The 13,722-nt window shown below is 30.7% G+C and overlaps 1 protein-coding gene and 1 pseudogene across 1 annotated transcript; both read right to left on the bottom strand.

The window, feature by feature from the left end:
• Positions 1 to 3,755: 3,755 nt before the first annotated feature.
• Positions 3,756 to 6,584, bottom strand: LOC118057118 (1-aminocyclopropane-1-carboxylate oxidase homolog 1-like; annotated as a pseudogene).
• A 138-nt stretch (positions 6,585 to 6,722) lies between these two features.
• On the bottom strand, positions 6,723 to 7,367 carry LOC140955871 (1-aminocyclopropane-1-carboxylate oxidase homolog 1-like). The gene has a single exon (XM_073411030.1). It carries the CDS (start codon positions 7,299 to 7,301, stop codon positions 6,723 to 6,725), a length of 579 nt encoding a protein of 192 aa, XP_073267131.1. The 5' UTR covers positions 7,302 to 7,367.
• Positions 7,368 to 13,722: the final 6,355 nt, after the last annotated feature.

The following is a 13,722-nucleotide window of genomic DNA, read 5'->3' as shown; positions in this document are numbered from 1 at the left end:
ACACACAAAAAAAAGATGTTGAAAGGTCTATCACCTATTAAACATCCAAATTGTGAATGATGTGGCAAACAATCCTGCAAAAGCTTTCCAAAAGAGTTTACATTTAGAGCAAACCAACCCCTACAAGAGATGCATATAGGCATATGTGATCCTATTCAATAATGCTCATTTGGTAAAATTTTGTATTTTCTACTTTTTATTGATGATTATAGTGGAAGAACATGAATATGCCTCTTAAAAAAAAAGTCTAATATATTTAGTTATCTTAAAATGTTTAAAGCGCATTAGTTGAAAAAAAAAGTGATTATTCTATGAAATCACTTAGAATTGGTAGAAGGTGAATTTTGTTCAAATGAGTTTTAATGATTTTTCGTGAAGACTCATGATAGATCTCCACAAAAAATGACGTTGTGGAGAAAAAGAATAAAAAATCTTTAATATGAGGAGAAACATGTTCAAAACCAAGAAGATATCAAAGAAATTTTAGGTTGCTAAAGCAATAAATTATATTTTTTAGTTGTCATATAGATGTTTTATGAAAGGCTTTTATGACATGACCCATAAAAGGCAAACTCATTTATATAAATATTACTCTGAACACATATTAATATTAGCTTAGGATAATTAAAGAGATTTAAAATATAAATATATCTTTAATAGTTATCCCGACGTAATAAATCTAGACTTAGATTTATAATAGTCTAAACATATATTTATTTTAATTTAAGATAATTCAAAAAAAAATTAAAAAAAATATATATCTTCAATAGTTTTCCATGCACTTAGAAAAACTATTGATTTCAAAATTAGTTCCAACATGTTTTAAAGGTGTAAACATAAAAAAAAGTTGGAAGCCCGAAGATCCGTGGATGAGGAATATCGCATGAGTGAAAAAGCCATCTGAGTCGAGATCACAGCCTTCTAAATCTTTTTTTTTTTTTTTTTTCGCAGTGCTACCTGTATATTTGACAATTGTTTCATGTTTCAAGGCTAAACACTGGGTTTTGTTTTTTCTTGGGTTCAATCAAATCTTGGAAGTTTTTTTAACCAAGGATGAGTTTCAATCTCATCGACATGTCAACAACGTTAAAGAGAACATGAACACATTGAGTTAATAAGAAGAGTTAGCTATCTTATGTAATACATTGCTTGAAAATAAATTTGTGATTGCAGCTTCATTATGACTCTTGTTCAGGGATTAACAAAAATGTGCAGAAGGTACCAAAAGAACTAGCTAGCGCGTACTGGTAGCTGCCTCTTGCATACGCAAGAGATGCCGCCAGGTTCAATTCGTAGAGAAGGTTGAACCTCTACCACTGCCCCATCTGCAGCATACATAAAAAAAAACCTGGTTTTTCATGAAAGGAAATGATTTTCTTGGGAAAACTAGCATTGAGGAGAGGAGATCTACGCACGAGGGCTTACATGAATTAATGAATACCGCCTTCAATCTAAAAACAGAGACCAATGTAGTATGTTGTCCTCGAATATGCATTTATTTCAATGGATTCTTATGAATCTGATCTGCCACAAGGAGAAACAGATAATATGACATAGGTACAAAGCATTACCGAGGAATGTTGGGTTTCTTATCTGAAATTCGACACAGCTCGTGCTGATTACGAGAAACAGTATCGTCCATCATGAATCTTTGCTGAACATGCCCGACCAGACCTATGACATGGGAGATTACATACAAAGGAAGCCCAGCTAAGCCTGCTAAAATCCAAGAAGACAGCCAATTGATGCAAAGCAAAGGCACTTTAATGAGAATTTCGATGTCATTATCCTAACGCCTGCCCTATGAAAAGCTAGTAGAATTGAATACACAGTATCATAATGTTCAAAACCGGGGATGCATTATTCCAATCGACACCACAGATGCTTACAAAGAAAGAGTACGTGAATTCACAAACCATTTGTTTGCGTGGTTGCTTCGACGTTTAATGCAACAACAGCAAACATGTTTGGTTATATAAAAAATAAAATTTAATTTTGATGAGGCTCATGATAATTCAAGTTTTGCACGTGATTTTAACGAAGTAACTCTTAGTTGCTTTTTGAATTTTAGCGTTTACGTGCACAATGCAATTCACTTGCACTGTTCATGTGAAGTGTGCAAGTGATTGCATAGTTTACGTGAACAATGCAAATGAATTGCACTATTTGCACTATTCACGGGAACAGTGCAATTCACTTGCACTGTTCGCGTGAACAGTTTTTTTTCCAGTATGTTTATTTTTTGTATATATTTTAAAAAAAAACTAGTTTAGAGTGAATTAAATTTACTCGCATTGTGCACTTGAGGTCTTGGTTTAGCGGTGGAAGGGGCTTGTTCTCTTTTTCTGCACCAGGTGAATTAAACCTCATTGTACACGTCTGTCACCCCCGTGGTGCCTTATATGCTCACTGGGTTTGCAAGATGTTCAGTGGGCCATGGGATTAGTCGTGGTACGCGCAAGCTGGCCCGAACACCCACGTAAATAAATAAAAAAAAATTACTCGCATTGTCATGTAAACAATATTTTTTTTCTTGAAAAACTAGTGTAGAGTGAATTAAATTCACTCGCACTATAATATCAAATCAATTTTATTCTTGATAATATTTTATTTAATATGAATTGAGAAGTCCAAGGAATACAAGTATGCTGCAAGCTTTCGTATACTGCTGAAAGCTTTTGTATTATATCTCATTTTGTTGATTTTATTTTTGATAATATTTTATTTAATTTTATTGCAGTTCAAAAATGAGATATAATAAAATTGAATATTAGACTTTTCAAGATAATATTATATCTAATTTTATTGACAGAATGAGATATAATAAAAAAGCTTGCAGCATACTTGTATTCCTTGGACTTTTCCACACCTTATGTGAAATGGTAATTGAACATTCAACGAGAACCGCAAGGAAAGCCAATATTCTAGTGATTTTGTGGCTACCCTCACAGCTTGAGGTGTGGAAGGGCAGAATTCCCATCCAGTCCTTTTGAATCATAAAAGGAAATAAAGCCTTTCACAGTAGATATATAGGGGGGTTTTCTCCCGATAGCAATGCCTTGATTGGACCATACATTCTTGATGATGGGTAGAGGAGAGGAGTGCAAAAGCAAGCCACAGATAGTCTGTGCTCTACACTTTCGAACTTGTGAGTAGATATAAGCTGCTATTTCACAAGAGTCCTTTGAAATAAAGTTTACTTAGCAGATATGACTTAGCTTGTTGGCTTCTATAAGCAACACTCATGGTGATTCAACTAAGTAAAAATGCAAAGTGCTTCATAAAAGTTAGCATAGATGCTTCACTCATGCCAATTTGAATTTGCAGATTGATGCAAAATACAGATAAGAGGCAAAATTAAAGGGATTTTAATTCAAATTTAACCAGTGCTTGCTTGTAAAAGATCTACAATGTTCACTACAAGAGCTCCATGAACAGGAGGAACATTTGTCTATGAAAAACTTGGGAGTCAACAGCTTTAGTCTTGAAGTAGGAAGGTGAGGAAATCAGGGTCAGAATGCTTGCTGGTGCCCATAGTCAACTCTGGCTACGGGCATGCCGGGTAATAGTGGCTCAGGAGAGCATGTCCTTTCGCACAATCCATCCCTCTGAGGTTGTCAGGCTTGAGTCCAGGTGCCTCAGATTGTAACTCAAACAAAGTTGCAGCTAATCTGCAAGCTTCGTTCGAGTACTCCATAGTTATATCTCTGCAAATTCAAAAGAAAAACACATTACAATGCTTGGATGAGGTCCGTCCATTTCTGTGATTTGATAATTTTGTATTGCATCAAATCATGCAGAACATAGATTTAAGATTTGAATTCCAACCCAAAAGATGTAAATGAACACTTTCAAGCAGTGCATTAAGGCAAAGCAGGAGTCAAATAGTAGAGGGACAATAAAATCACACAAACAACAACAACAATAAAAGAAAAATCGAACACTAAATACATGCTGGCTAGTTCAGTATCAGGTATGAACTAACCAGCAAACTAGAGGCAACTCTTGAGGAAAAAGTGGGTCAGGTCCCATAACACGAAACAAAGTCTCTCTCCAATTACCATATTTTGACTTGCACAAATCAAGATTACTAACATACTTCACCTTCCTCTTCATCTCTCTGCTATAGTGCTCCTCCTTTACCTCCGTTGGTTGCTCGTGGAACCCGCGCACCTCCTCTAACATCCCCTCCAATACCATATTTCCACTCCATGGATCCCCACCTGGGAGAACCCCCTCCTTCGCTGCCTGCATGACTCCGGCCACCGCATCAGCTCTCTAGCGCTCCATGTTTTAAGGTATATGACAGGGACAATGAACTGGGTATTCGTCCTTTCACCGGAATTTAGTTCGCCCACGGAAATCCTCCGGTGTCCGATGAATAATCTCGGCACTTTGGTGATGCCAGCATCGACGAGGGCTTTAACGCTGGATTTTGATTCATCAAACGATCAGATTTCTTGTTACCGGTCGTAGGTTGCCGAAATGCCGGTAGTTGGATCTGCGAAAAAAAGGCAATCACAATTAAATCCCTCACCATGATATAGCTGTCTAATATTTTGTAATTAATATTTGATTTGTTATGTATATACTTGCTTCTCTTTGCAAATTGATTGATAATTTTAACTACAATCAATCAATTGTCCAAAATTTAAGCAGATTATACAAGAAAAACCTCAGGTTAATGGTGGCATAATGTACAGCCATGAACTTGTTTGCAGAATATTAAGATTATCGACAGAATGCATGAATTGCATAAATCAATTGCAATGTCTGATAATATATTATAATTTCTAAAATAATAAGAAAGTAGGAAGTAGTTTGATTTACATTTTAATAATTAGTTATTTAATGTAATTATTATCTTTCATCATGAATGTTTTGATTTACATATTATATCTACTTTGTCATATCATGTTAGTTCTTAATATTATAAACATTAATTCTTTAAATAAGATTTTGAAATTTTTTCTAAAATTAATTCCACCTTGATTAATAATTCACAGTTAATATTATTTGAGAACAAATAAAATATTTTCTCTAATTCATAAAGGGTGATGAATCCTCTCTTTATTATTTAAATTTCTTCATATAATTTATGTTATATATATGATATTTGCTTGTTTTTTATCTTTGATTATGATAGCATGTGGTCATGATCATGACATAACACTTTTTATATAAGATAACTTAATTATTTCAAGTTTAAATACCACTTACATAACTATTACATGATTCTTTCCATGAACATAAATGATCTTTCCGTATCAAATTCTCTAGTAGATCAATACAATATATATGTCATCTAACAAGCATTTATATATTAGTTTTATGTATTCCTTCATACCTCAGTTTATAAGAGTTGTTGTCTCCTTTCAAAAAAAAAAAATATAATATATAATAGTCTCAACAACTCTAATTAATATTTAATTTTAATAAAATATGGACTAAGAATATTTAAGAACAATATTTTTTTTTCTATGCAAAATATTTTTGTTCTATAAATTTTATCTTTATTTTAGATTTATTAATCTAATATTATATTTATTAATCAAATTAATTAAATATTAAAAAAATATATTAATGATAAATATATTTTATATAGATAAAATCAATGATTTACATAATCGGTCAATTAGCTACGAAAGCATGCTCCATTGCAAAATATATAATCCTCCATTATGTTCTGTTGAGCGTTGGAAGCTCCACGTCAAGAATATCATGAGTTCTCCAAGTTTAGAAAGACAAATATCATTATAGCTTCGCTCCATTGGAGGCTACCAATTCGGTCTTACAAAAAAGCATCTGAGATTTTGCTTTTTTATTCATTATTGGACGACGTATCTATAACGATACTGAGGTCCCATGGATTATTATATTCTTCCCTCATTTTAGAGACTAACTTAGTATCTTCAAATGGTATAATCTGGAGACCCCATCGTTGCCATTCAAGTGTTTGCGTGCAAGCAAGTCCTTCACAGTGGTTTCCCTGTAGACTGGAGGATTTTCTTCGGAAAGTAACTCCTTGATCGGTCCATACAGCCTTAAGGTCTCAGGCAAAAGATGTTGCCTGAAAAAGCATGCCACCGAAGTTCTTGGACCGACATTTCTCGCTACCACTCTGTGAGTTGCGCTAACAAATTTGTCATTGGAGATTAGCTGCACAGAAGATTGCAAAAAACAACTGTTATAACATTTGAACCAGTTGTTGCAATTTTTATGTTCACGGAATATATATCAAGCGCGTTCGTTCAATAATGTAAAAATGGATCGATGTTGTATCATGAACTTGCCTGAAACAAATCTCCCACGTTCACCACTAGAGCTCCTGGCATGGGGGTCACGTTGATCCATTGATTTTCATGGAGAACTTGGAGGCCACCGATCTGATCTTGTAGAAGCAAGGTGAGGAAACCACTGTCAGCATGTTTTGTGGTGCCCATGGTCAGTTCCGGTTCAGGACATGCTGGGTAGCAATGACCCAGAACATAGAGTCCCTCTGCACAACCAATGTCCTTGAGATGATTGGGTTCGAGCCCCAGCGCTTCGGATAACAATTCAAACAGGCTGTTCCCCAGTGTCATTATTCTTTTCGAGTAATCAATGAGTATATCCCTGTATTAATTAATTAACTGGTGTTAATTTGTTCTTGTTATCACTTAAACTATGCAATAAGAAAAACAGCAAAGTCTGACAGAGAAAAGATAAAACAATGCTAAATTTCACTCGTCAGGAATTTGTATAGCGGCTCTCCTTTCCACATACCTGCATACTGGAGGCAATTCTTCAGGATTTGGAGGGCTGGGTGCCATTACACATGTCAAAGTATCTCTCCAACTAGCTGCAGGTACTTGGTACAGATCAAAATTGGAATTGTATAGCACTTTCCGGGTGTAATCGCGAGAATATAACTCCTTCTTTACTTCAACATCCTGATGGTGAAATCTATGTATCCCATCAATTATCTCCTCTAGCATGCTCCTTGGAATTCCATGATTAACCATCTGAAAGAAACCCCACTTCTTGCAAGCACTTCCAAGTCTCTGAATTACGTTGCGTCGTCGAGTTTCGTCGTCATTCCAGCCTTCAAAGTCGATGACTGGAATGCTGAAGTAGGGTTCATGAAAAGCAGGGGCATCGTCAAGCTTGACGCATTGCTCGTGGATGAACATTCGGGGAATCTTTGTCACTCCAGCATCCACAAGCCCCTTTACGCCGGCTTTTGTGTCATCAAAAGCCTTGAACTCGCGTTGCCTGTCATAATCAGAATCATTTTCTGCTTGAATTTGGTATGCCGCCATTTCTCTTTTCCTCTCGTTCCTTTTTTTTCCTTGTATGTGAAAGCAGGTACAGTAGAAATGGTTTGAGAAGATGGAGAAGAGGCACAGCCACCAGGACTATTGAGCGTTAGCAGAAGCAGATGGGATGCTTGTAATGGTGCCAGAGTAGGGCATAAATAATAGTGAATCTTGTTGGTGTTTTTAAGCACGTGGTCTGAACTCTCATGTATTAAGAAAATCCAATGCCTAACGTAAAGAAAAAAAAAAAAAAAGTAAACTCAATGATTAAAAAAATCAAGTATGAGTTGCAATGAAGATAGTATTTATTGAGATTAATTACTCCAACATGGTGTGAGAGTTGTGATTACTGAGCAGATGTGCTTTCGGTTAAGTTTGTAGAATTAAAGTTGTAATTTATTTTTGAAAAAATTTTGGTTTTATGAATTTCCAATTATCAAATGATTTAATCTCATTATACAATAATCTTACGTATTCATTTGAATCATCGAAGGGGGTTGATATTTCATTAAATCTATTTATTAGATTAGAAATTTGAATATTTTTTATTTATCTATCTTGTATAAATAATTATGTATTTATTTCAATGTAAAAATTCATGAAAAAAAATTTAATTTATATTTATAGATAAGTATTTTTAGTCTATTTTTAGATAATACTTTTTTAACATTATAACAAGTTATATATATATATATCGTGACTCTTGCTTGAAGTATTCATAGTTGGATATTCTAAAAGAAATTAAAAAATGGTGATTGAATTATAAATAAAAAAACTAAAAAGAGATGGTTTTGAATAAAAATATCTTTTTCGTTCTTATACCAAATCGTTTTGAAATTAGTATTATGATAGATAACATAATTTTTTTATATTAAAATTATCTTTGACAAATCCATTACCTCAAGCTGTATACAGTACTTCATTACTTAAAAAATAAATATTTGCCACTTGTAATTATTAAATTAATACACAACGTTAGAATATTTATATAGTGTTAAATGCATAGTTGAATTACTTAAAAGATATATAAAAAAGTTTACCTAAAGAGGAAAAATGTGTTATTCAATTAATAAATTAAATTTTCATAAATTCTAAGCAACAAGATATAAACATAAATAATTAATAGTTGGATCCAATATAATCAATGTTATAAGTAGAGTAATGATTTATTTTTTTAAGAAAAAACACGTATACTTTAATTAATATAATGAACCTGCATCAACTTATCTTGAATGGCATGAAATAAGATCTTAAGTTGTACAAAACAGACGAGTGTTTTATGTCATTTATTTTTTCAAATACCATGAAACATCTCGAATATATAATATATATATATATATATATATATATATATATATATATATATATATGGATTGGACTGGTGTTGTCACCTTTAATTTTAAATCCAGCGTTCATCCTCTGTTGTTTTTTTTCAAATGAATATTGAGATTAAATCATTTGATATTAGAATTAGAAATCCATAAAACTAATATTATTTCACAACTAAATCTAAACTTTAATTCTACAAATTAATTTCCGTGTTTTTCTCGTAAGAGGGGAAAGAAAAAGGTGAAACAAGGCTGTCAAAAAAAACAAAGTGTACGGGATTGCAATTCATTATAATGGTACGATCCACTCAGTCATACAGGGGTCCAGAGAGAGAGACTATTACAAAATTTAAGCTCCGTTTGTTTACAGGAAAGTTGTTTCCTTTTAAAAAAGTGAATTCCGGAAAAAAAAAAGTGAATTCCAGAAAAGTATTTTTTTGATGTTTGGCAGTATTATGGAGAATGAACTGGAAAACACTTTCTAGTGTTTTGGTTGTGTTATTGAAAAATGAACTGGAAAATAATTTATTAATGAATTAATTTTTTTTCAAGTTTATCTAATATATATAAAATATTTAATCACTTACAATAAAAAAATGAAATCTAAAAAGTATTTATAATGATGAATTTTTTTTTATTATATCCTAAATTCATACATAGCTTATTAAAATAATGAGGAACAAATCTTACAAATTAAAAAGTTGAATGAGATGAAATTGAAAAAAAAATATATAATTTCATAAATTATCTCAAATAAAATAAATAATAATCAAAATAATAAAGATCAAATCTAAAATTTTTTAAAAAAAATGAAAGATGAAGAAATTAAAATAATAATAATCAACATTTCATAAATTATTTCAAATAAAATAAGTAACAATCAAAAGAATTGAGGACCAAATTTGATAGATAAATTTTTTTAATAAAAATATGATAAGGAAAAAGCAAATAGCAAATAGCAATTATAAAAATAAAGATCAAAGTTAATATAAAAATAAAATTTTAAGAGATGAAATTGAAAAAATAAATATTCAAAACAAAATATATATACCAATCAAAAGTTTGAGGATTAAATTTAATATAATCAGCAAATAATAACATTTCTAATTTTTTCACAACTTCCAGAAAGTGTTTTCCCCCCAAATTTTTCAGGAAAACACTTTCCTGAAAACCAAGCCAAATTTTCTTTTTACTGGAAAGTGTTTTCCATTAACCAACTTTCCTACTGGCAAACAAACACAAGAAAGTTTGGAAAGTAATTTCCCGGAAACCACTTTCCGGAAAACAAACACAACTAAAGAAAAAATACTTTCCTGAAAATCAAGTCAAATTTTTCTTTGACCGGATAGTGTTTTCCGTTGACCGACTTTTTTAATAACAAACAAATATAGGAAAGTTTGTAAAATAGTTTCCCGAAAACTACTTTCCGAGAAACAAACATGGCCTAAGTAAAGTGTCGGTTGTCTTTAAAGATATGGTGCAAAACCGTATCTTTTTAGATTTTAAGAGTTTTTTGTTAAAATAAAAAAAATATATATGTTTTCAAATCTCAACCACAAGATTGGATCCTTGGACACAGACCTGCCTTACAAAAACTCCACATTTAAAACGCCAGGAATAATGGAGGAGAGAGAGACAATACTCAACCCAAATCCTCATTATTGATTCTTTAACAGGCAAATTGTCCACTTCACTGATCAGGCCTCAAGCAGTTTAGAGCTTGTCTCATAACGTTGTAGTTATTTTTTAAATAAATTTTTATATTAAAATATATGTTAATAATTTTTTTTATATTTTAAAAATTATTTTTGACATCAGTATATTAAAATAATTTTAAAATATTAAAAATATATTAATTTAAAATTAATAAAAAAAATAAAAAAAAAATAAATTTTTAAAAATATTTTTTAAAATACAGAAACAACCGGGCCCTAATAAATTAAAGAAGGGAGGGCTCTTCTTCTTCTTTCACCTACCATTTAGTACGGTATGTTTCTTTTCAATTTAATCATTCAATTCCAATTTATAATACATTATGCTTTTCAATTTGGTTCTTTTTTTTTTCTTTTTTCTTTTTATACTTAATCCTTTATATAAGTTTTTTTTTTTCAATTTTACCATTCAAACAAAGTTTGTCCTGAGTTATTATTTTCAATTTGGTCTTCGATTGTTTTTTATTTGGAGTTTTTTTTCTCTTCAATTTAACCTTCAACAAAAAAAATGTATCATTTTTTCTTTTAATTTCTTTTTTTTATCCTTTGCCCTTTTTTATTTAAATTTTTATATATATTATTTTTTTTATTTGTTTCTTATTCTTTGGATTTTTTTCCTCTTAATTCTTTTATAAAAGTTTTATTGGTTTTTAATCTCACATTTCAAACTAAGTTTATGTTGTGTTGTTTTTTTTTTAATTTTTTACTCATTCTTTTTTTTCTTTTTTCTTTTTCTTTTATTTATTTCTCTTTCCAATATAATACTCCTATAAAAAAATAGATGTCCTTTAATTTATTTATTTTATTTTGATCTTTTTCCTCATTATTTTAATTATCATTTTTTATTTTAGATCTTTTTGTGTAGTTAATTTCTTTTTTTCTTGTTATGTTCGTCACCATTTGTTGGCTCAGCCCAATTTTTTATTCCTTTTAATCCAATTTCATGCTCCTATTTTTTTAAGATATTGATATCTTTTTTAAAAAAAATATTTATCCAGTTAATATCATTATCTTTTATTTTATTATCTTAATTAAAATAAAATCAACTTAATAATTTTAGTCGGTGTTATAACTCAAATTATTATATGATATTATTTTAAAAATATATATTTGCATCACTTAAACATTATTTTCTATATATATATATATATATATATATATATATAAAACCTCATAATTTAGTGTGAACTCGTAACCTAGTAATCACCTAAAAAGGACACTTCACTTTTAAACGCAATAATCCGAGGAGGAGAAAAAAAAATAACATTGCTAGTCATCTACTTGCTTTATATATATACTAGTTACATAAACCTACACGATGCCACGAGTTAATTTTTTTTAACATAAAAAATATTAAAAAAAAAAATTAAAAGTGTTAAAGTCTTTTCTTCAAAGTTATACTCAAGAATCATGAATTTAACTGCAGCGTTTGACCATAAAATAACATTTATAATATTAATAAAAATATTAAACTTACATGACTTAAGTTTAAATGAGTCTGGTTGCAACACCGAACCCAAGAGCATTGGATGTGAGTTTGACTATAAGGTCGTGTCATAAAAGCGTGATAATTAAATAGATTAATTAAAAAGAAAAAAATCAAAGAAAAAAAACCAATAGGAAGAAAAAAAACTAATGAAGAAAAAGAAAAAAATTTGAATTAACTGGGTTAACCCTTTAAATCAGGTTAACTCGTCAAACCTGAGATCCGCGTCATAAAAGTTTGATAACTAAATAGAAAAAAATTGGCGGGTTAACCCGTCAAACCAAGTTAACCTGTCAAGCCCGGGATACATGTCATGAAAGTCTGATAATTAAATAGAAAGAAATTTAACATTAACAAACTATACTAAATGAAAAAAAAAGTTAATTAAAAAGAAAAATAATTTTGAGTTAGCCCGTCAAACCAGGTTAAGCCATCAAATCTGGGATCTACGTCATAAAAGTTTGATAACTAGATAGAAAAAAAAAAATTGACGGGTTTACCTATAATTAATTGGTTTAACCCGTCAAGTCCGGGATACGTGTCATGAAAGTCATAATTAAATATAAAGAAATTTAACATTAACAAACTAAACTAAACAAAAAAAATTAATTAAAAAAAAATTATGGGTTAACCCATTAAACCAGGTTAAGCCATCAAAACCCGAGATCCATGTCATAAAAATCTGATATCTAAGTAAACAAAATTAACATTAATAAAACTAATTCAAACAAAAAAAATATTAAAATTAAAAAATAAAAAAAAAATGTTAATATATGTTATAATATGATATAATATAATAATTATATTAATATAATATATTAATAATAAAATAAGTAAAAGGCATGGGGAAGTTACAGTAGTGGCGTGGAGAAGCTACACTTGTTTCCCCACGCCTTTTAATTATAAAAAATATTAATAATAAAATAAGTAAAAAACATCCTTTTAGTTATAAAAAATATAATATAATATAATAATTATATTAAAATAATATATTAATAATAAAATAAGTAAAAGGTGTGGGAAAGCTACAGTAGTTTTCTCCGCCTTTTAGTATATTACTTAATAATAATATATATATATATATATATATAAAAGGTATTCAATAAATTATTGGCTGGAGATCAATCGTCAAAAAAGATTTCGCTAGATTTGTTGAGTCTTCTTTCTCATTGATCCATTCTCCGTCCCCCCCTATTAGGTATAAAACAAACCCTACTAGAATGAGTTTCGAGTATCTATCTGATATTAATTAGATATTCGTTAGCTATTTATACCCAAACTAAAACCATATAAACCGATAAATCTTCCATAAAAATAACTGGAAAAATCTTCCATCAAATGATCCAACAGAGCAATTATAACAACCATGCAGTACGAATTAATTCTGAAAGAATTTACATCGTATAATTAATGTACCGAGCCTTGCTAGCATTATTTTGAACCCAAAGCATCAGGCCTTCCTCTACCTCGCAACAGCATAATAATGTCAATAATGTTAAGGTATCATCCACGAGCTACATATGTTGCCACACCATAGAATTAATGAGACAGCAAAGTAAATCACAAGTTAAAAAACACAAAGGAATGGACAGCCAAATTTTAGTGGAAGCTTCAACACCATACCAGCGCAATTTCTAGAGCTCAACTCATGGCCGTCGCCCCTACCAGCATGGAGAGCGATCTGACCTAATGATGCTGCCACCGTCCACTGCCCACCAGCATCAGTGCCAATCTACTAGCACTTTTCCAGAACAATTGAACTCCATAATTTTCATGTGTTCCCGCAAATTTATCCCTTTCTCCATGGCATCAACAAGCTGGCTCTTGTTATTGCTTTCCATTAAGTAAAAGGAAAGGAAATGCACTCAGTTTCTCATATACAAATATGCAGACCCTAA

The sequence above is a fragment of the Populus alba genome, chromosome 8 (assembly GCF_005239225.2).
Source record: "Populus alba chromosome 8, ASM523922v2, whole genome shotgun sequence".
NCBI classification, from domain to species: domain Eukaryota; kingdom Viridiplantae; phylum Streptophyta; class Magnoliopsida; order Malpighiales; family Salicaceae; genus Populus; species Populus alba.
Note: the sequence above shows the minus strand (reverse complement) of the source record. Positions and strands in the feature narration are given on the sequence as shown.

Coding starts and splice junctions, on each gene's coding strand:
- LOC140955871 (XM_073411030.1), bottom strand. CDS start 7,301: ATGGCGGCATACCAAATTCAAGCAGAAAATGATTCTGATTATGACAGG.